General features: G+C 40.7%; 1 protein-coding gene across 1 annotated transcript in view; it reads right to left on the bottom strand.

Moving 5' to 3' along the window:
- DYTN (dystrotelin) overlaps positions 1–23886 on the bottom strand; it is an 87600-nt gene that overhangs the window by 33195 nt on the left and 30519 nt on the right. Inside the window, 4 exon segments of the mRNA XM_070071596.1 lie at positions 7357–7490; positions 8916–9027; positions 15408–15571; positions 15812–15883. Coding sequence (XP_069927697.1) covers positions 7357–7490; positions 8916–9027; positions 15408–15571; positions 15812–15883 — 482 coding nt within the window.

Here is a 23886-nt window from a genome sequence, read left to right as displayed (position 1 = left end):
AAAATACCGGAGAGAGAGACTAGCAAAGAGCCTAGGAGAAAGCCGGACGGAAAAGGTGCCGGAAGAAGCTATCGAAAGCCTAGGCATAGACTCGGATATGGACTGTGGGAAAGAAGTTAGGATTTAAAGTGAAAGCAAGAAGAAACTTAGACTCAGATACGGATTGCAGGCTGAAAATGAAAGTGAAACCTATAAGAAACTTAGACTTGGATACGGACTGTGGGGAGAGGCCAGGAGAAATGAGGAAGGAATATTGTTGGAAGAAAACTTAGGGAAACATACTGGGTAGAGAAAAATATGTTAGGGAGGATGTAGCCGCGGGGGCAGGCTGAGGCAGAGACGAAAGCTACTTTGGGATTCGTCGAGTTAGCCCGGGAATAAGGGGCGAAAAGTTAAAACCATAAGCAGAAACGTAAGCCAGGTTGGAATCCGTCAGATTAGCCCAGGGAGCAAAGGACGGGAAGCCAAATCGTGGGGCAGAAACGTGAGCTGGGTTGAATTCGCCAGGTTAGCCCGGGGAACTTGGATTGAATGCTAGTGGTGGAAACGTGAGCTGGGGCTGTGTGACTCGCGGAGGCTGCCGCGCGCAGAGAGAGCGTGCGGGGCACAAGTAGATAGGGAACGCTGGGCTAGTGCGAGGCCGTGGTGCGGGCGCGAAGCTGGGAAGCCGCACAGATGAGAGAAGCTGGCTGAAGCAGCTCAGAGCCGGGAAGCCGCCGAGAAGCAGCCTCGGGGCAGGCGCCGGGAAGCCGCAGGGATAAGAGAAACAGAAGTTTTAGAAGTAAAATGAGAGAAATAGGAATGCTGGTAGATAGAAGTAAAATAGGAGAAATAGGAATGCCTGGAGATAGAGAAATAGAGAAAAATAAGGCCTCCCCACAACACAGCAATGAGAGAGCTTGGATTCGGTCTGCCTGATTAGGACGATAAGTACCTGCGGGCGGCTAGCAGCTTATGCGCCGCAGGTCACCGAAGACAGGCATGAATTAACATCAATAAGTCTCCCCACAATACGGCAATGAGAAGGCTTGGATTTGGTTTGCCTGATTGCTAGGTTTTGTAAGCACCTGCAGGCAGTTCTAGCAGAGCAGAGCATGCGCTGCAGGGCACCGAACACAGGCACGCATCAGCGCCTAAAAACCTCCTCACAACATGGCGAAGAGAGGACCCGGATTCGGTTTGCCTGATTGATAGGACTTGTAAGCACCTGTGGGCAACTCTAGCAAGCAGAGCAGAGTGTGTGCTGCGGGGCACCGAAGACAGGCGCGTATCAACGCCAAAAATAAAAAGAAAGGGGGATCTGTGGGGAGCAACTGGGAGCAACTCGGACTAGACTAAGTTACTGAAATTAAGACTTATTCTATGCATCTGCTCTCCCACAATATGGCGCTGGGAGAGGAGAAAACAGCTTCTACGCAGCTGCCTCTTGCCAACTTGAGTGATGACCTCCAGGAGCTGATCCTGCTCCTGATTGGAGGAGAGCAGCATACTTGGCGTGTGGGCAGCCGAGTTGGGATTGGCGGAAGAGGACTATAAAGGAGGAGAGAGACAACATGCACCAGGAACATCTAAGAGGAACATCTGAAGGAACACCTGTGCAGCCCCCGAGAGAGCCGGCCGGCGGTGTGCCACTCCCCTGCGGAAGTGGGGAAAGTGGCCAGGGGGAACCGCCCTTCCACGGAGGTGGAAGGGATGGTAGCCAACCCGGGAAGAACCAGTAGCAAACCCGGAAAGGGCCGAGCAGACGAAAGAACAGCACAGGGTCCTGTGTCGTTCCTCCGCGAAGACGGGGAGCGACAAAATCAAAAATGCAAAGTAGAGCCATTAGAAGAAAATTGATGAAAATATTGATATAATTTTGCCATTCTTTAATATCAACACAGCAACTAGATTGATGTTTTTAAAATAAGTTAAGAGTAGGTGTTTTGAGTAATGGTTTAGACTCCACTTGGGTCACTCACATCCTGCATTAAAGTGCCTAGGTTCAAGTCCTGGTTCCACATTCAATTCCAGCTTTCTGCTAATGTGTACACTGAGAGGTATCAGATGATGGCTCAAGTAGTTGGTCCCCTGCCACTCCCATGGAAGATTCAGATTAGGTTCCGGGCTCCTAGTTTCAGCATGGCCCAGGCCCAGCCATTGTGGACATTTGGGGAGTGAATCAGAAGATGAAAAATCTTATGTGTCTGTCTCTGTTGCTCTCTCGGACTTTTTTTTTTTTTTTGACAGGCAGAGTGGACAGTGAGAGAGAGAGACAGAGAGAAAGGTCTTCCTTTGCCATTGGTTCACCCTCCAATGGCTGCTGCGGCCGGTGCACTGTGGCTGGCGCACCGCGCTGATCCGATGGCAGGAGCCAAGTACTTCTCCTGGTCTCCCATGGGGTACAGGGCCCAAGCACTTGGGCCATCCTCCACTGCACTCCCGGGCCACAGCAGAGAGCTGGCCTGGAAGAGGGGCAACCGGGACAGAATCCGGCACCCCGACTGGAACTAGAACCCGGAGTGCCGGCGCCGCAAGGTGGAGGATTAGCCTAGTGAGCTGTGGCGCCGGCCTTCTGACTTTCAAATAAATAAATAAATAAAACTTTAGATCCTGTACTCAAAATCCTCCAAAATTTTCCTAAAGTAAAAGCCTAGGTCCTTACATTGGCCTATCAGGTCCTTTAATATCTGCCCCCACTTCTTCCAGTCTCTTCTCTTATTATTCTCCATCATTGCATTCAAGCCACACCAGCTTCCTCATAATTCTTTGGATCAGCTAAACACACTCTCCCTTCATGCTGACTGTCTCCTCAACTTCAGCATGATCTTCTCAGATAGCTGGGTGTCTTACTACCTTCCTTATTATTGCCTACAAGGTTTTTTTCAAATGTTACCTCCTGCTAAGTCACAATATGACAACCTATTTAAATTAGCCACCAACTTTCCCTTTCTACATCCTGATCCCTCTTACCTGGTTCTCCTTTTCTCTTTTACCTTAGTACTTAAATTTTCTAATGTAATGTAGAATTCATTTATATACCATTTGCTTTATCTGGTCTCCCTACTAGGATGCAAACTCCACATAAGCAAAGACCTTTTTCACTTTAATTTCATTAATATTTCCCAAGAACCTACCATAGTGGTCAATAAGTATTTATTGAATCCATAAGTGAATGGCTATTTTCAGAAAAGTCTATAGCCATTTGTATTTCTGCCAAACTGAGGGAGCACCTGTTTTCTTTCATCCTCACCAGAATGATTGCTGTCATTCATTTTGATCTATGCCATTCTAATAAGTAAATGATGGTATATCATTTTCCTCAAATTGTGTGGCATTTTTCTAACTTCCAGTGAGGACATCTTTTATGTATACAATAGCCATTTAAAGTTCCTCTTTCGTGGTCACTTATCTACCTATTTGGTATATTTTCTTCTTCACCTTTACCCTCTTAAGCATTTTTTCTTTGAATTTTCCAATACTTCTTTTGACTGTTGCATGTTCCATTCTGAAAGAGCTCATAATCCACATTATTTATCTGTTCACTATACAGTCCATTTTATTATTTAGTCATTCAACAAACATTATTGAACATTCATCATATTCAGACTTTTTTATAGATTCTGGCAATACATTTGGAAACAAGAATAGATTGCTCCCTTCATAGAGCTTATGCTATAGAGGCAAATACAGCAATAAATAAATTAATTAAAATAAACAGGATAGCCAATGATGGTGAAATGCATTGAAGAAAAATAAAACAAAGAAGGATGACTAGCAGTGCTATAGCAAGGGTGGCGCTGATATGGTGAATGGTTGTCAAGAAAAGTCTAAGGATGAGATGATGTTTTGGTTGGTCTTTGTGCATGCAGAGAGAAGCTGTACTGGGAGGTGGTTTAGGGTAGGGGTGGCCCAAGGTGGCAGCACACCTGGGGTGTTCAAGGAGAGCCTGCGGATGAAATGGAGCAAGAGAGAGGCACAGAAGACTAAGACTGGGGTGGGGAATGGGGTCCTTAGGGACAGGCTACAGGGCACTGGAAGGACTTGGGCTTTCTTTGAAGATGGGGGCCCTCAGAAAGTTTGTGTAGAGGAAAGGCATAATCTAAAAAAGTGTGAAAAAGATCACCCTGCCTGTGACACTAGGGGTAGCCAGTGGTGAAACAACAGAGGAAGCAGCGAAACAAGCTAGGAGGTCACTACAGCAATGCAGAAGAAAGAGGACGAGTGAAGTGGTGACCAAGCAGATAACAAAGCACAGAGTTTGGACCTAATTTGCAAGCATAACTCATACGATCTGTTGATGGACTAAGTTATTTTGATACTTTTATGAGTTACGAAAGTTAATGAAACCAGATTCCTTGATAGAGCTTTTAGCCAAATAGGAACACAGACCGCAAATGGTTGTATAGTTTCAAGATAAGACACATCCTTTAAAAAAAAGGTGTAAGTTTTGGCCGGCGCCGTGGCTCACTAGGCTAATCCTCCGCCTAGTGGCGCCGGCACACCGGGTTCTAGTCCCGGTTGGGGCGCCGGATTCTGTCCCGGTTGCCCCTCTTCCAGGCCAGCTCTCTGCTGTGGCCAGGGAGTGCAGTGGAGGATGGCCCAGGTGCTTGGGCCCTGCACCCCATGGGAGACCAGGAAAAGCACCTGGCTCCTGGCTCCTGCCATTGGATCAGTGCGGTGCACCGGCCGCAGCGCGCCGGCCGCAGCAGCCATTGGAGGGTGAACCAACGGCAAAGGAAGACCTTTCTCTCTGTCTCTCTCTCTCACTGTCCACTCTGCCTGTCAAAAAATAAATTAAAAAAAAAAGGTGTAAGTTTTAAGAGGAGATATTTGGCTTAGTGTTATTGGGGCTGTGAGTGGGGGCAACATCAGGGCTGCTGGAGCACACAGATTGGAGGAGAGGGATGAAACTAGAGAGGTAAACTAGAGAGGAAAACAGGAGGTGTCAAATGTGTAGGACTTTCTGTCATGTTAAAACTTTTAGTTTAAAAATAATGGGGAGACAACTGAGAGATTTTAAGAAAGGTAAGTGAGTTCCTTCTGGTGAGCAACGCCATCACATTTGTGTTAAATATTTATAAACAGGGGCTGGCACTATGGTGTAATGGGTAAGGCTGCCAGTGCTGGCATCCCACATGGGCCCCATTTCAAGACCTGGCTGCTCCACTTCTGATCCAGCTCTCTGCGGTGGCCTGGGAAAGCAGTGGAAGATGGCCCAAGTCCTTGGGCCCTTGCACCCACATGGGAGACCTGGAAAAAGCTCCTGACTCCTGGCTTTGGATAGGCTCAGCTGCAGCCGTTGCAGCCATTTGCGATGTGAACCAGCGAATGGAAGACCTCTCTCTCTGTCTCTCTGCCTCTCCTTATCTATGTAACTCTGACTTTCAAATAAATAAACCTTTAAAACAAAACAAAACAAAAAATATGCATAAACAATCAGTCCACCTTCAGTGGCCAAAAAAATGCAAATTTAAAAAGTATTAGTATTTATGTTCTGACTATGAGAACGGGGGAATTTACATAAGATTTCAAATATTTGATCAATCCAGCTGTTTGATTGATGTGCTTTATTGTTAGCCACCCAAGGAAAGTGAAAATAGCTGACTTGAAGAAGGAAGAACTGGCACCTAATATCTTTAAATTTGAATTTTTGTATTATATTAAAGATATATATCAAGATGATATCCAAATTTCGTATTTTAATTCTGTAGTGATTAAAAACTTCAAAGTAAATGTGACACAGGAATAATAAATGACATCTAATTATGAAGTCATTATGTATTCTTTTCTTTAAAGACCTGTAAAATACATTTAAATCATAAGAGTAATGTAACAAAATGACCACAGAACTGCAGGACTCATATTGAGGTGGGAATTTGCTGTTGGTTTCTGAGAAAAGATTAGAGAATTACAAAAGTAATTAATGAATATCAATCTGATTTAAACTAATGTAACACTCTTAGTAGATAAAGTGGAAATGAATACATATATTTTTTTCAAAGATGTTGTGACCATAACTCAAAAGAAATGACATCTCTTTTCTTTAATAACTTCTCTTTTAAATTACGGAGAAGTGGTTACACCAAAAATTAAGATCAGAAGGTCTTTTATAAAGTTTTCTTTAGATTGGTGTTCAGGTAAGTGATGGTGATTCCACACACTGTGATGGTAAGATGTGCTTTGGAGTAACTACTTTGGAATATAATTTGACACTCTGAATTTTGAGGATAAGCAAACTTCACAACTTCATGTCCAGTGATTTTACTTGTATGAGTTTATCCTAGTAATATCATAAAATATGCAAAAATATACATGTACAGGAACATTGCTACAGAATGTTTTGGAGAAAAATTTGGCAATAACCCAAATGTTCAGCAATAAGGAGTTGCTTGTGAATTATGGCACTGCCTTATAAGATGTGAGCAAGTCCTTTTAAAATGATGTTTTGGAAACAAATGACATGGGTGGGACATGTGCTCCATTTAATGTAGGTGTAAAGAATGAGAAATGGTGTCTAGAACATAGTTTCTGTCTTTTTTTTAATCGTAGTTATTGTCTTGATAATACTAAAATCTGAATAGTTCTTACCTGTGAGTCTGTGAGGCATGGGACACAGAGTATCTTTATTCTCCTTTGTTTGATTAATTAATTAATAAAGTATTAATTCTGGATTAGGCTTTCAAAAGCAAATCAGAAAAAATTAGTGTTATAAGACAAAGTTGATTAAGTATTTTAGTATTAACAATCTTCTGTGCCTAACAACTTTTAATTTTTAAAGAATGTTTACTTATTTATTTATTTTCATCTACTTTAAAGGCAGAGAGAGAGAGAGAGAGAGAGAGACAAAGAGACAGAGACAAAGAGAGATCTTTCCATCTACTGGTTCACACCCTAAATGGCCTCAGTAGTGAGACCTAAGCCAGACCAAAGCAAGGATCCTGGAACTTCATTCAGGTCTTCCTTTTTGGGTGGCTGAGGCCTAAGCCCTTGAGTCATTATCTGCTGCCTCCCAGGATGCATTGGCAGGAAGCTGTTTGGGAAGCATAGTAGCCAGGACTGGAACCTGCTCCAGTAAGGCGTGCAGGCATCCCAAGGGATGGCTTAACTACCATACCAAAATGCCTGCCCTCTGACGTCTAGTTGTAGGAATACCTGTAAGTATTTGGTTGGGTCATTACAAAGTATTATCTCTTGGATCTACTTTAACATGAAATGCCATTTCTAGAGAGTAAAAACTATCTCAATCCATTCCTCACTCCTCCCTCCTGTTATCTTTGGGATGTCAGCTTTAGAAAAGCCATGTTCTGCTCTGTATTGACCATGTTACCCAATACCCATGTACCCTTGGCTACCACCCTGGGAATACACACTCACCAGGCCCTATCCTTTGGGATCACCTGATCCAGCTGCCGCTGTCTTCCTCTAGCTTCCTTCCTTCCATAGTGCCCTCGCAGCAGATTGTTTCGGAGGGTCCCAAGGAGGAGTTTTGTGTTCTCCTTTGCTGACATCTGCTGAAACAGCCAACGTTATAAAGAGCACCTGAACACTCCATACAAGAACTCCCCTTACTTGATTGGACTGGCCACCCTCAATGTTCTTGGAATTTTTTCTCTTACTTCTGTCATCAGAAAAAACTAATTTTACTTCCTTATCTCATGACTTTCTTCGTATTCTGTCAGTATAAACATACACATTGCCTATCTCCAGATTAAATGCCCCCAAATGCCTCTATGACTCTTCTTCCTAGAGTAACCCAGCCATTTGGAATTCTAAAGCAGAAGAGGATATGGAAGAGGACTAAGTCTATAGTTGCTAACATTTGGGGCTGTGGATTCCTTTGTGCATTGGGTGATAATTCATGGATTTATCCTCAGAAAAATATTCATACATTTAACTCTGACTATAATTTCAGTGAAGTCCATCCATCCATCCTACGTTAAGAAACTCCACTGAAAAGGCACAAAGAGAGAAGATGTTTCCTTACAAGGTTTTCAGCACTTAAAATTGAAAGCATCATAACAAAGTGACCACAGGGTGTCACTCTAACATTGACAGCACCCTAATGTTTAGATACAGGAAGATAGATCGTAGGCCAATGAGCATGAAGATCTGGGTTAATACAGCTCAGTGAAGCCAAGCCCACTGTAAACTATTTGGCAAGAAGATTCAGGCAATTACCTTTGTGAACCATTCATGTTAAAGAGAGAGTGAGGGAAAACTAATCTTGGCAGCCTCCTTGTTATTGTGGTATTCAAGCGGGATGCCGTTGGCCTGGAGAAGCTGATTCTTTCTGAGAAAAATTAGAGTGCTTTTTGCACAAATTGTACTATTTTATTTTTTCTTTTTAGGAAGTGCTGAATTTATTTTGTGGGTATTAGTGGTTTTCTTAAAAACAAAGCAAAACAAAAAAACTACCTCAAAAACCAGCTGCAAAGTCTTAATTATACACTCCATTAGTCAAAACTAAGACAGTAGTTCTCCATTTTTCCTAACGCGAAAAATACTTGAAATTTAAGGCTCAGAAAGAGATATGTTAGAAGAGAAAACTTCTCCAAAATTATACTAGTAACTTTAGATGCCTTGTTACCTAATTACCAAATCAGAGTCCTTGTCTTCTTTATCTACACCATTTCCAAGTCTCTTTCCTAGCTTCTTACAGATACAATCTAGTACACAGTAGGGCATCAACAGCTTCAGACTCGATTCTGGCCTTTTCTTTCCCCCAGAAGCGTTTGTTAAGATCTACAATGTAAGTAAAGCATATTTGCATCAAGACATATTTAAGGCTGAATTGGCCACTTCCTTAGCTTTAAATATCAAAATGAATGATAGGAGGAGTCTGTGGTTTCACTGGAGCCAGTATTCCTTGATGATGATGATGGGTTACATTGATTGGATGAATGAGTAGTTTGGTACATTGCACTAAATCTTACCTGAACACAGTGTTCAATTACAGGATGAGACTTCTGATGGGACTTGCTGTGAAGACCAGATAAGAAACACACCTGGCAGATGTCAAAGTTCAGACACTTCAGACATTTGTATCTGCCGATTAAAATGGAAGTATGGTTTATATCATTACTGGTAGGTGAACAAAGAAACCAATCTTTAAGTGGATAATGAATACTCAAAAACATACAGGAAATGGGTAAACTATCAAGGGAGTATGGAGTTTCTCCCAAATTTTACAGACATAATAAGTGGCTTTGTTATTTTTTCTTTTTATTTTAAGATTTATTTATTTATTGAAAGGAAGAATTAGAGGGAGAGAGAGGAAGAGATTCCCTCCCCAAAATGCTGCAACAGCCATGGCTGGGCCGGGTTAAAGCCAGGAACCAAGATCTTCCTTTAGGTCTCCCGTTCGGGTGCAGGAGCCCAAGCACTTGGACCACCTTCTGCTGCTTTCCCAGGCACATTAGCAGGGAGCTGGATCAGAAGTGGAGCATCTGGGACTCAAATGGGCACCCATATAGGATGCTGGTGGTGCAGACAGTGGCTTAACCAGTTGCAACACAGGGCCAGCAGTTATTTTTTTTTCTTTTAATTTTTATTTATTTATTTGTCTGAAAAGCAGCAAGATAGAGAAAAGGAGTGGATGAGATCTCTCATTTGCTGGTTCATTCTTCAAATGTCAGAACAACTGGGACTAGACCAGGCTGAAACCAGGGTCTAGGAACTCAATCCAAAGAGCTTTTATCATCACCTGCTGCCTCTCAGGGCAAGCATTAGCAGGAAATTGGATTGGAAAGTACAGGCAGGACTTGAACCCAAGCATCCTCAGTGGGGGCATCCTCAGTGGTTTCCCAACTGCTATACCAATTGATCATCCTTGTTGCTTTTATTTAACCAAAGAAATGTTCTTTTGATAGTGTCTTCTATATGGTATTATATTAATATGATTTTATTAACAAGCTATGGTTAAAAAATCTGATCCTTCCCCAGAAGATACAGTGTGAATTCTTTAGGTAGAGTACTGTGTGCTATAAGCCTTATGAGAGATCTTTAAGTCTGCAAACCATATTTTGCATCATTGCATAATGCAATCAACTACCTTGAATTTTATTCACTAACAACTACAACAAAAACCTCAGGATTTTCCTTGGCTTCACTAGAAAAATCTATGAAATGCCATAATATTAGAACTACATTTTTGCATGGTTTTGGGGAGAATTAAGCCATTGACAAAGAATGTTGAAATAAGCTATGGTCATTTTCTAGGAGTTTGTACATAGGAAAGAAAGCAGAGGCAGGGGAGTTTCCCATCAGTCAAAAGTTGAGTGACACCATATCTGCATTTTGTGACAAGCTGACATTGCAGACTTTCTTTTATAAATGGTTACAAACTTAAAATTCCTTGTGGTCCAAAGAGGAGAAGAGAATCTTGAGATACTCTCGAAAGGAGGGATATCTTGTAACACTTGGAAAATACTATGGTGTCAAGGCAGAGCTGATGAGACCTAGTAGTCATGAATTAGTAACTTATAAGCATATGTGAATGAATCATACAGTTGTCTGTACAGTATCAGAACTCTGTACAATTGTTCCTGATATTTTGACTCTTCTATAGCTATGAGTTTATTTGACATAAAGCTCTGTCTTCCTCCATGCCAATGACTGGTAAGAACAAAGTGACTGCTAGTCCTTTTAACCTGGACATAAGCTCCTCAGCTCAGTACAGCCCCTAACCACCCTACTTTTCTCTTATATGTGACTTGCCTTGTCCCTGTAAGCATTGGAGTTTTCAACTTTTTTTTATATTTTAATTTTTTAAAATTTTAATTAGCTTTTAACAGATTCAATGTGCTTTGTAGATATGATTCTAAGAACATAATGATATTCCCTTCACCCTTAAAAAGTCCAAAAAACAAACATAAAAAGATTCCAGTGCTTTTCAAGTTTCTGGTCTTGCTTCACAAAGTTGACATGGAAGCTTGAAGTGTCAGTGAGCACAAGGAGGCGATATGTGGTTAAATGCCAAGTGCAAGTCAAGGGAAATTAGTGCTACCAGAGAGATGCAGAGGGGGCTCCCTGTGGGCTGGTATGGTTGAATGCGCTTCTGTGGAAGAAGTGAGACTAAGGCTGTCTATGAAGGCAGGGCTGAAGATAAAAGCAGAGGAGGGGCCGGCGCCATGGCGCACTAGGTTAATTCTCTGCCTGCGGCGGTGGCATCCCATATGGGTGCCGTTTCTAGTCCCGGTTGTTACTCTTCCAGTCCAGCTCTCTGCTGTGGCCCGGGAGTGCAGTGGAGGATGGCCCAAGTCCTTGGTCTCCTGCACCTGCATGGGAGATCAGGAAGAAACACGTGGCTCCTGGCTTCGGATCGGCACAGCTCTGGCCATTGCGGCCATTTGGAGAGTGAATTGTGTCAATGGAGGGAAGACCTTTCTCTCTGTCTCTCTCTCACTGTCTGTAACTCTACCTGTCCAAAAAAAAAAAAAAAAAAAAAAAAAATTGGAGAAAATCCCAAATAGAAAGAAGAGGAGGAATAAAGTAACACAGACTGCAGTAAACAAGAAGGGTTTAGAGGACATCCAATCTCTCAGTACCATTATTCATCCTGAAGAACAGAGGAATAAAAATTTGAGGCCAAGATAGCAGAAGATTTTGCCAGTCTGATCCAAGCCATGTGAAGGCAGAACAAGAGTATATAAATGCCTTGAGATCGACCTCAGCTGCCTTTGTTTACTGCTTTACCTCAACAGAGTCTCATGGCAGGATATTAATAAGTAACATTGAGTGGCTATGGCAACAGCTACAGTTTTGAGCACTTTCTATGCATAGCAGTTTACAGGTGTTGAGCAGTCAGTCTCCATGGAAGTTCTTTAAGGTAAAGTATTCTTGCTATTGTACTCTTTTTACAGATTGAAGAAATTGAATCAAGAGACTTTAAGTAACTTCCACAAAGTTATATAGCTATTTAGTGTTAGACAAGGTTTTGAGCCCTGGTATAACACTGGAATGAAGAGACTGCTGTTTTAACTATTAGATCAGACCACTAAGGTGGGAGGCTTGAGGTTTTTATTCATACACCACCATTAAGAACTGGAGTACTAATAACAGTTGGATTGGAAACTGAAACTCACTGCTTTAGAGCATACATGATATCTGGGAGCTTTTCAATGATTGTTATTTGAATGACGTTGAATGAATGATTAAGTTTCTTCAATAGGAAAGTGAAGCTAGCAAACCTGCCCTAGCAGCCTTGCAACATAATACCAAACTTTGAAAAGTGTTCATCAAGCACAAGAGAGAAGGCATTCGCTTTTCAAAACATGGGGAGGCATTCACTTTTTCAATACAGTGTATCATACAATAAAGGGTTATTTGATGAGCTATCCATTCTAGCTGCTTTGTCTAGCACTACTGTATAGCTACATTCGACATGTCTAGGACAATATTCTGACTCCAACCTTGAATCTGTTTCTCTATGCGCTATAAAATTCCTACAGGTGTATGAAATGAGAGGGGTCCATGTTGATGATTTTGCCCATAAAGAACCAAGGTTTAAGCAGGCACCACGACTCAATAGGCTAATCCTTCACCTAGCGGCGCTGGCACACCAGGTTCTAGTCCCGGTTGGGGCGCTGGATTCTGTCCCAGTTGCCCCTCTTCCAGGCCAGCTCTCTGCTGTGGCCCGGGAGTGCAGTGGAGGATGGCCCAAGTGCTTGGGCCCTGCACCCCATGGGAGACCAGGAGAAGCACCTGGCTCCTGCCTTCGGATCAGCGTGGTGTGCCGGCCGCAGTGCGCCAGCCGTGGCGGCCATTGGAGGGTGAACCAACGGCAAAAGGAAGACCTTTCTCTCTGTCTCTCTCTCTCACTATCCACTCTACCTGTCAAAAAACAAAACAAAACAAACAAACAAACGAACCAAGGTTTACCCCCAGTCACATCTAAACCTCACAGGGCTCATGGAGGACATGAACGCGACTTATCCTTCTAGGATTTAATTGCTGGTTTAGAAACAATCTCTGGTCTTTGTGCATTTCTTTCTTTGAAAGGCTAAATCTTTGTCTTCTTCCGACTACTTGTGGATCTTTAAATGCTTCTACTGTAAAATGGCTTCATAAGGTTCCCTAAAACCAAAGCTATTATTTGTGTTTTCTGAGAGCCAAAAACACAAGTTTAAGATTGGTACTGTAATACATCCAAGGCATCTTCAGTATACCCAGAAAGTTAGAGTTGCAAGAAGCCTCAGACATCATTTGGTCCACCCCTCCTTATTCACCTTTGCCTTGGATGTTTAGGGGGAAAGACAATTCACATGGAAGCATTTTTCAGAGGAAGCTTAATCTCACTTTTGAAAGATAAGGGTGATCTGAGATATTTTCTTAAACTCTTTGAGACAATTTTTTGCCATCTATGAAATAGGAATAATGTCAGATTTATGTTATATATAATGACTTTGTAAAAATTTCAACATAAAAGTGTTTTATGTAATTTCAAAGTTAATTTTGCACCTTTATGACATATAATAACTACAAAATTATATAAAACACAACTTTCACAATACTTTTTTGTTAAATGATTGCAATATGCATAAAACATAATAATATTCATGTTCCTTCATTGTCCAATAAAAAGAGTTTATTTTTCATTCTAGTATAGAGATTCCTTTGGTCATGCTTGGCTTGCAACAGTCTTTCTCATTTATATTACATAGCTTAATGTTGTTATTTGCAAGGAGTTTTTCATGAATGAAGTTTCACGGTGTCCTCCAAATTCTCTGCAAACTTAATTTGCTCCCTCAGTGAAACTAAAACCTGGGTTTTAGTAGACACGGAAGAGCGATTCTCTGGGGAGCATGTTTGAAGTCTGAGTTAGTGAATGACGGAAGTCCTGAGGCCCTTGGCTCCTTCCCCTTCTAAGGACCCTCAGCTTTGATGTGTTTTTGGTTACCTGGATGCCCTAGTGTATCAGTCCCACCTCATCTCCAGTCCCTACACCTGTGTTCACCCAACATGAGTAATTGGGTTCCCACACCTGGCATTTACCTAAGTTCCCTGCTTTATTCTTCCAGCCTTTAATAGAGATTCTTATTTTACTTCCTTATTGCTTTATTTATGGTACACATATAACTCTCTTTCTCTCAGATAAAATACTTTTCCAAAGATATGACTCTCTCATCCCCAGACCCAGCTTTCAGATATGCCTTTTCTCCTAGATGGAGAGAAGATCAGGCCTGTGTTGTTCTACCATATGCTGATCATTTGTTTGGACTTGAGGTCTTGTTCTTAGTTGTCTGTACAGGGAGACAGCATAGTATCAAACCATCAGCCCCTGCCACTTGTTAAACATGTGAACTAAGACATTTAACATCTCTGGAAATTGCGCATAACAGTATTACTCTTATAGGAGCTTATAACTCGTTTTAATGTTGTTATGAAATGTTGTTTAATGTTGTTTAATGTTATTTAATGTTGTTGAAATGTTGTTGTTTTTGGTGGCTCCAAAGTATTTAAGAGTTTTTTTTTTTCCTGCAACCAAAAATAATTTTTTTTCTAGGAGCAATAAAAATGTTACTGGCTGGGGATGGCGTTCTGGAGCAATGGGTTAAGCCACAGCCTGCAATGCCAGCATCCCATAGGAGTGCCAGTTTGAGTCCCAACTGCTCTGCTTCTGATCTAGCTCCCTAACAATGTACCTTAGAAATCAATGGAATATGACCCAAATACTGGGGCTCTTGCCACCCACATGGGAGGCCCAAATGGAGTTCTAGGTTCCTGGCTTTGGCTTGGTCCAGCCCTGGCTGTTGTGGCCATTTTAGGGGTGTGAACCAGTAAATGGAAGGTCTCTTTCTCTCTCTCTCTCTCTTTTTAAAGATTTTATTTATTTTATTTGAGAGTTAGAGTTACAGACAGTGAGAGGGAGAGACAGAGAGAAAGGTCTTCCTTCTGTTGGTTCACTCTCCAAATGGCTGCAACGGCCAGAATTGCGCCAATCCAAAGCCAGGAGTCAGGTACCATGCGGGTTCAGGGGCCCAGGGACTTGGGCCATCTTCTACTACTTTCCCAGGTCACAGCAGAGAGCTGGAGTGGAAGAGGAGCAACCAGGACTAGAACCAGCACCTATATGGGATGCCAGCACTACAGGCAGAGGATTAACCTAGTGTACCACAGCGCTGGCCCCCTCTCATTCTCTTCCTCTTTCTCTCTCATCTTTCTCTCTCTCTCTCTAACTCCACATTTCAAATAAATAATTTTTTTTAAAAGTCAGTTTAGAATTTAATATCAATCAATTACAGAATCAATCAATTATAGAAAATGAATAGAATTTATTGTCAACCAAAGTGCCTCATGCAGAGAATTATTGAGCCCATGAAGCCAACTGTGTTCCAGATGTATGAGAAGGACACTGAAGATAATACTGTTCCATGTTCAGAACCATTTGGAGAATGACAATCTGTGGATACTGATGGTGACTATACCTCAGTCCTAAGATCGGGAAGGTCCGACAGATGCTGCACCGGACAGGGTGAGTGACAATTTCAGTGACTGATAGTCTATAACAGGTTGGAAGCCACAGGAGGATCAGAGGCTCAGACTGCATCCAAGATAAGAATTTCTCCTCTTTAATTGTAGGGCTCAACACCTGAAAAACAATGGCTTTCTAAGATGCATTTCTAGGTATAGCTGTGTATTTTCATCCTTTTTTGTGGCTGTATTTCTGGCAACTCTGCTGAAAATGTTTATCACATGAAAAGTTGGAGGCAAGTCTACCTCCTAAATGAGGTTGTCTAGGATGCCATATGGGGTCCATAATTTAAATTAGTTGGCAAACTCTTCAATGATGTCTGTCCCCAACTCCTAGGGACATGTGCATGGCACTCACCCCTTGGAAACAGCCTCTTGTAGCACTTTCCACAGAGCACAGAGAGCAACTCTCGCCCACAACAGCTGGGATCTGCAAGAAGCAATCATGTCAGCTTTTAGAAAATGTAGAAGTATATGGCCACTTGAATCAGCAAACCTGAGTGAGAGGGCTTACGGCCAAGGAATCACAAGTATTTGTTTTCTGAGCTTGAGTGAACTGTCTCAATAGACGCAAACAAAATACATTTCTGTATTTTGGCAGTTTGAGTTGAGACAACGAATGAACAAGTTGAGGTGGGTGAGAGAAAAAAGTCTGGTAGTTGGGGCATTAAAGAGATGGCTTATGTTGTTTCACTTATTATGGCACTGTTCAACTTATTTTGACCTTTCTTTGCCCTTGTTACCTATGGAATGTATATCACAATGATACTTATTGCAGTTTAGGGTAATTTTGGGGGATATCTTTTAAAACTATTTAGCATCATCTTATTTAACAAACACCAATGTCTGAGGTAGGGTGGTGATCATCATGTTTATTAAAACAAGGAGTGAAAGGAATGAAGTCCGTATGTTGAAGAGACACCTGCATTCCCATGTTCTTTGCAGCCATTTTCACAATAACCAAGATGTAGAATGAATCCAAGGGTCCTTGACACTGAAGAATGAATAAAAAAATGGTACACACATACAATGGAATACAATTCATTCTTAAAAAGGAAGGAAATCCTGTCCTTTGCTACAACATGGCTGAACCTGGAGTACAAAATCCCAAGTGAAATAAATCAGACACAGAGAGACAAATATTGCCTGATATCATTTGCATGGGGTAAAGAGCTGAACTTATCAAAAGAGTAGAATGGTGGCTTCTAGGGTCTTAGGTGTAAAGGATATAAATGTTCAGTTATTAAATGATGACTAGTTAATAATATTGTATTTTATTCTCAAAATTTTATATAAGAGCAGATTTTAAGTGTCCTCAACCCTCATGTTCCATATATGGTAACCATGGGTGATTGATGTATTAATTTTTTTGTTGACTAAACATTAATTAAGTTGTTCACATTTTCATTTGAAAGACAGAGGGACAGAAATATAGATCTTTCCATTGTTATTTTACTCTCCAAATACCTGCAACCACAAGATCTAGGCTTCCTTCATGGGTAGCAGGGACCCCAGTACTTGATCCATTGCCTGGTGCTCCTCAGGGTACACTTTAGCAAGAAGCTGGAATTGGAAGTGGAGTTCCAATCCAGGCACGGTGGTATGGAATTAAGGCATCCCAAGGCGCATCTTAACTGCTATACCAAATGCCCTGAGTGTTCATTAATTTGACCGCAGTAATCATTACACAATGTATTCCCATGTCAAATCACCATATTGTACACTTTGAATATGCTCATATAATTTTTATTTATCAACCAGCTATTTTTTAAGATTTTTAAAATTTATTTATTTGAAGGGCAGAGCTACAGACAGAGAGAGGGAGAGACAGAAAGGTCTTACACCTGCTGGGTCACTCCCCAATGACTGCAATAGCCAGAGCTGGGCCAATCTGCAGATAGGAGCCAGGAGCCTATTCCAGGTCTCTCATGTGGGTACAAGGGCCCAAGTACCTGGGCCATCTCTGCTGCCCTCCTAGGCCATAGCAGAGAGCTGGATTGGAAGAGGAGCAGCCGGGACACACATGGGTTGCCGGCACCACAGGGTGGGGCTCAGCCCACCATACCACAGTACTGATCACTCAACCAAGTATTTTTAAAATAAAGAGAACAAGGGTTGATTGATAGTCAGCATTTTGTATAAGATCAAAAAAAGCAAGTGTGCTGCAGAAATGGGAGTCGCACTCCAGAGTGCTTTATACTCTTGGTTGATGGATGTCACAAAAATTTTGTAACATTTGAGTCTAATGTATATCGTAGTAGCTCAATGTATACAAACTTATTCAGTGCTTTTCATCTTTTAATCACAGTCACTATAAGTAGGTTAACTAAGAGATTGAGAACTCCTTATGACTGCCAAGATGGTGAGGGATTTGGCTCTGACATCATACAGATGAATAGATATATGTATTGTCACTTCTATTTGTTCCCATTTGGTAACAGGTCCTAATTTTGCATCTGATGTCTTCTGTACAACAGACTCTCAGCAGGCATTGCCTGCAAGCTCAAAAGTAATCTCAGAGACCCCCTGCTGAGTCCATCAACTTGAATCAACATTCTTCTAATCAGGAAAGTGGCACTTAGAATCTCTTTGCTGACAATTAGCCAGGCAGAAGTCAACAAACATTTGTGTAATGGTGACAAGATGGCTTGTACTCTAAATGGATAATAACCCTGTCGTGACTGTAAGTAACTACTCCCAGTGTTATTTAGCTTTTGTCTGGAAAAAAAAAACTCATTACACATCTTTTGGCCTGTGAGTACTGATGAACTAACTGGACCACTTATTTAGACTGTGTTGCTGATTCAACATTAAACCTCCTTTCCTGTCCTTGAGTCCCTAGAAAGGAATTTTACCTAATTTGTAAAATAAGGGAGGTAGATAATATGGCATTGACTTGCCAGTTCTGATTCTGACATCAGTGAAAATAAAGCTAATTCTGTCATGGGTTTTGGCCTAAATTTTTGCTTGTAAGTGTGTTCACAAAGATTTTGTGGATTAATTGCCCATTTGACTAATTTCTTGCAGGTGTTCTATGGAAGAATTAAATGTGGCCTGCTGGAACAAGCAGAGCACCACTTGAAATGATAATTAGGATACTTAGGGGAGGATTTGAATCACATAGTGGGGCTTGGAATTTTCTATGGGAATACATCTGAGTCCATAATGGAAGTGGATAGGATGATAATTTGCTATGCAAATCTCTGCCTTCCTAATAGTTTTCTCAGGAGTGCACTAACACATGGGATGTGTGGGCCATGTGGTGCTCAGGAGCTGCCATTTCAGCAGCTGACTGACCTCAGTTGAGTCTGAAACAAGGGCAATATTTTGGGACCCAAGTCAGGAAGGGAGTATAAGAAATTCTAATGAAGAAAGAAAAAGCTCCCTCAGCCCATATTCTTTCTTAACAACCATTTTCTAAACACGCTAGTCTTAACGGTTTGATCGTGTACATGGATGAACAGATTTTCCTATTCTCATAGGCTCCCCATCTGCTTGAGTTGTGAGATGTGGGGTTATTGAATAAGGGCCTATGCTGTGGTGGTTCCCTGAGACATTCCTGGGAGTCCTCAGAAAATGGGCATAATCACCAGAACAGATTGAAAGTGTCTATACCTGATGTTTTAGCCTTATACCATGTTTAAAAATCATCATTCTAATTAAGAAATATACACATACACATCTTGGAGAAAGATGAGGATGGTGGAGCAAGATGGTATAATAGAACTCTCTAGTTATCATCTCTACAGAAACATCAATTTGAACAACTATCCAGGCAGAAAACTACCTACACAAGAGCTAAGGAGACCAGGTACTAGGTCATAGTATCTGTTTATATATCATAATAAAACAGGTGACTGGAAGAAGGTACAAAAGAGAATTTTTATATTACCTGCAGCACCCATCCTCCCCCAAACCACAACAGTACAGCTTGGAAAGATGCCATCCACTTGGGGGAAACAAAGGAAAGTAGCATGGGACTTTACATTGGGCTCCATTACTGGGCTCACTACCAGTATTCAGCACTAGACAGAATACCATCATGCCTAACTGCAGGCCATACCTGAGAACAGAGCATTTAGATGTGCCCTGGTCCTGCATGGGAGATCATAGGCTCTGTGAGATGAACTCAAGTTCCACTTGCTGATTACATGGCTTTGGGTTCTAAATAACTCACAGTCATAGGCAGGACACAGTGGCTGGGAGCTTGAAATTAACCTTGTATGGCACAGTTGTGGTGCTCTTGGGCTTAAGGCGCCTCCTAGTGCTGTGATAGCTGCAGTGTTCATGGGTTTAAAGGCCACAACAGATGATCTGCCTTAAATTTCTAGACAGGCTTACAGCTGAAAGAGGTTCCCAGGCAGAGTTGGACCAGAGCCAGAATAACTTCTATGCAGAGATATCAAAACATAACTACAGGATCAAGAACCATCAGGAAATATTATGTCACCAAACAGACAAAATATAGTGCCAGGGACTGATGTCACAAAATAGACATATGAAGGTGTCAGTGATGTAGAGATATATGAGCTGCCAGACAATGGATACAAAACAACTGTTTAAGGGATGCCAACAAATTACTAGAACACACAGAAAGATAATTCAGAAGTTTATCAAAGAAATTTAACATAGAGGTTGAAACAAACAAAAAACTTCTTAGAGAAGAAAAATAAAATGCACAAAATGAAAAATGTAACAGAGAACATCAACAGCAGGATTCAATAAGCAGAATTATATGTGAACTCAAACACAGATGGTTTGGAATATGAGTTTTACTGTCAATAGAGAAAGAAGAAAAAGACTTAAAGGGAATTAAGAAAGCTTATAACTTATAGTATGAATCATTGACATTCAAGAGGGAGTATAGAAAGATAAAGTGATAGAAAGTGTATATATGAAACAATAAATGGAAACTCTCCTAACTTGGAGACAGATGTAAATATCTACATATTGGAAGATCAAAGGTCTATAATCAGATTCAATCTAAATAAGACAACTTCACAACATACAGTTGTCTTTTTCTGTGTATATGGATTAAATCAATCCCAGATTCAGGATTTTTTTAAAAGTTGTATCTGTACTGAACATGTGCTGACTTTGTTTTGTTTGTCATTGCTCTGTAGACTATATAGTATGCCAACTAATCTCATAGAACTTACATTGCATCAGGTTTTATAAATAATCTGGAGATTATATTATATTAGGTGCTATAAGTAGTCTGGAGGATGTTCATAAGTTATATGAGAATACCATGCCATTTAATACAGCATTCTTGGATTTTGTTAGCTGCATACATCAAGATACGACTGCATTATAATTAAATTTTCAAAGGCCAAAGACAAAGAGTAGATCCTGAAAGCAACAGAGGAAGAGCAACAAATCACATATACGGGAGTTTCACTGAGCAGAAAGTTTATAGGTCAAGAGAGAGTACTGAAGTGAAACTACAAACCAAGAATACTGCACTCAGCAAAGATGGTACAGAAGCGAAAGAGAAATAAAGACTTTCACAAATGGAAGCTGAGAGTATTCATTACCAATACAACTACCTTATAAGAAATATTAGTTTTTCAAGTTGAAAAAGTCTACTAATGAGTAACATGAAGACCTGTAAGAGTATAGAACTCACTGGTAACAGTAAGCACACAGCAAATTCAGAATGCTAACTTGAGGGTGGTATGTAAATCACTTACACGTTTATCTTCATTAGCAAAAAATTAAATGATAAAACTATTAAAATCATAACTGTACTAGCTTATTAAGGAATATGCAATGTAAAGAGATGTTAATTGCAAAATTCAGAATGGGGGGAGTAATTAATATGTAAAGGATTTTTTGTAATCAAAGTTTAGTTGATAGAAGTTTAAAATAACCTGCTATAATTGTAAGATTTATTTGAAAGCCTCTATTATAAGCAGCAACTTTTAATAGATGTACTAAAACAAAAAAATCAAGGAATCAGAACACATTACCAGAGAAAAACACTTACTCACAAAGGAAAAAAATAAGAGAGGAAAAAAGGAAGGATCTACAAAACAGCAAGAAAACAATTTTAAAAGTAGGAGTAGTTGTGGTAAAGTAGGTAAGCAGACACCTAGGATAACCAGCGTCCATAAGAGTGCCAGTTCTAGTCCCTGCTCCTCCACTTCTGATCCAGCTTTTTGCTAATGAGCCTCGGAAGGCAGCAGCAGATGGCTCAAGTGTTTGGGCCCAGGCATATGTGAAACTCTGATGAAGCTCCTGGCTCCCTGCTTTGGCCAGGCCCAGCTCTGGCCATTTCGGCCATTTGGAGAATGAATCAGCAGATGAAAGATCTTGCCCACTCTTTGGTTCTCCTTCTCTATCAAACAAATAAGTAAATAAATATACATTTTTAAAAAAATGGAAGCAGTAAGTCCTTATCTATTATTAATTACCTTGAATATAAATGGATTAAATCCCTCAATTAAAAAACATAAGGTAGCTGCTGAACAGATTTAAAAAAACAACACTCAGGTATAGCTTTCCTAAAAGACACTCACTTCACCTGTAAGGATACATACAGAGTGAAAGTAAAGAGACTTTTAATCAGCAACTACAAAATGAGACAAAGTCATTATATAATTAATTATAAAGGAATAAATTCACCAAGAGGAAACATTTTAAATATATATTCAGCCAACATCAGGACATCTAAATATATTTGAAGGGAGAAATTAACATAAATAAAATATTAGAGAACTTTAGCACTTGACTTGCAGCTGTGGAGAGATTGTTTAGATAGAAACTCAACAAAAAATATTGTATTTAAACTGTATTCATGCTCAAATAAACCAAATATCAACAGAACATTCCTTCCAATTCCTGCGAAATAACACATTATTCTCACATATGAAACATTTTCCAGGATAGATCGTATGTTAAGTGACAACATACATCTTTAAAAAATTTAAGAAAATTGGGGCCAGCATTGTTGTGTAGTATCTAAGGCTGCTGCCTATGACTTCCGCATCCCATAAAATATTCAGTTCTTGTCCTGGCTTCTCCATTTCCAATCTAATTCCCTGCTAATGGCCTGGGCAAAGCAGCAGAGATGGCCCAAGTGTTTAGGCTCTTGCTACCCAGATGGGAGACTCAGATGAAGAACCTGGCTCCTGCCTTTAGCCTGGGGAGTGAACCAAAATATGGAAGAGCTCTCTTTCTGTCTCTCTATCTCTTTGTAACTTTGACTTTCAAATAAATAAATCTTTAAAAAACTTAAGAATATTTAAATCATATGAGTAACTTTTCTCACTACAATGTTATACATTAGAAATCAGTAACAGCAGAAAACTTTAGAAATTCTACATGATATACGGGAGTGAAAGGGTATAGTCTACAGAAAAAGGAAACACTTTGGAATGAGAAAAAGAGACTAGACATCTCCTCAATTGTACTTATCTGAATCTACAGAGATGCACCATTGTCTTTGACTAGGCCATTTTACAACTCTGTAGAGATTAGAGTTGACTTATTGAAAATTGATAGCTATTCAAATAATTCTTATCTACATGGACATGTAAATAAATTCTGTCCTGGTGGAGAAGCAATCTGCCATCTCTGATAAAAGCCAGTCTTACATTTACTGAAATTTGCTTTTATACTCCTAATCTGTTAGTTGCTCCATATCTATCTGTCTGCTCTTTGTTTTCCCCCTTTTTGAGTAATTGTACATCTTAAGGTGCCTTCTTTTAATTAATGAATTAAATAGATTTAAAACATTTTTATATATGAATATGAAATGCAGAAAAAGAGAGAGAGAGATCTGAGCTGCTGGCTCATCCTTCAAATGGTGGCAAGAGCCAGGACTGGGCCAGACTGAAGCCAGGAGCCAGGAACTCAATTTGGGTCTCCTGTGTAGGTGGCAGCAGGACACTGGATCAGTGGTAGAGGAACCAGGGCTTGAACTCAGGTACTCTGACATGGGATGGGATATGAGCACCCCAAGCAGCATCTTAACTGCTGTGCCAAACGCTTGTCCCCTGACTAAATAAATTTTTAAAAATATGTATTTTTTGGGGAAAGAGGAAGAGAGAGACATAGAGAGGAAGGAAGGAAGGAAAGAAGAAAGGAAAGAGAAAGCAAGAAAAAGAGAGAGAAATAAAGAGATAAATAGAGTGCACTCATCCTCTGGTTCACTTCTCAAACACCTGCAACAACTGGGGCTGGGCCTGGCTGCTGGGAGCTGGGAAATCAATCCAGGTCTCCCACATGAGTGGCAGGGTCCGAATTACTTGACCCATCACTACTTCTTTTCTGGGGTTTACATTAGTAGAAAGCTGGAATCCAGGGCAAGATATGGGTATGAACTCAGGCACTGCAATATTTGTAAAAGCATCATAATTTTATGTTTTATTTTTAAAGAGAAGAATCAGGTAAATTCAGTTTGCTTCGTTATGCTAAGGAGCTCAGACT

The sequence above is a fragment of the Oryctolagus cuniculus genome, chromosome 3, assembly GCF_964237555.1.
Source record: "Oryctolagus cuniculus chromosome 3, mOryCun1.1, whole genome shotgun sequence".
Classification (NCBI taxonomy): domain Eukaryota; kingdom Metazoa; phylum Chordata; class Mammalia; order Lagomorpha; family Leporidae; genus Oryctolagus; species Oryctolagus cuniculus.
This window is presented reverse-complemented; position numbering and strand designations above follow the sequence as displayed.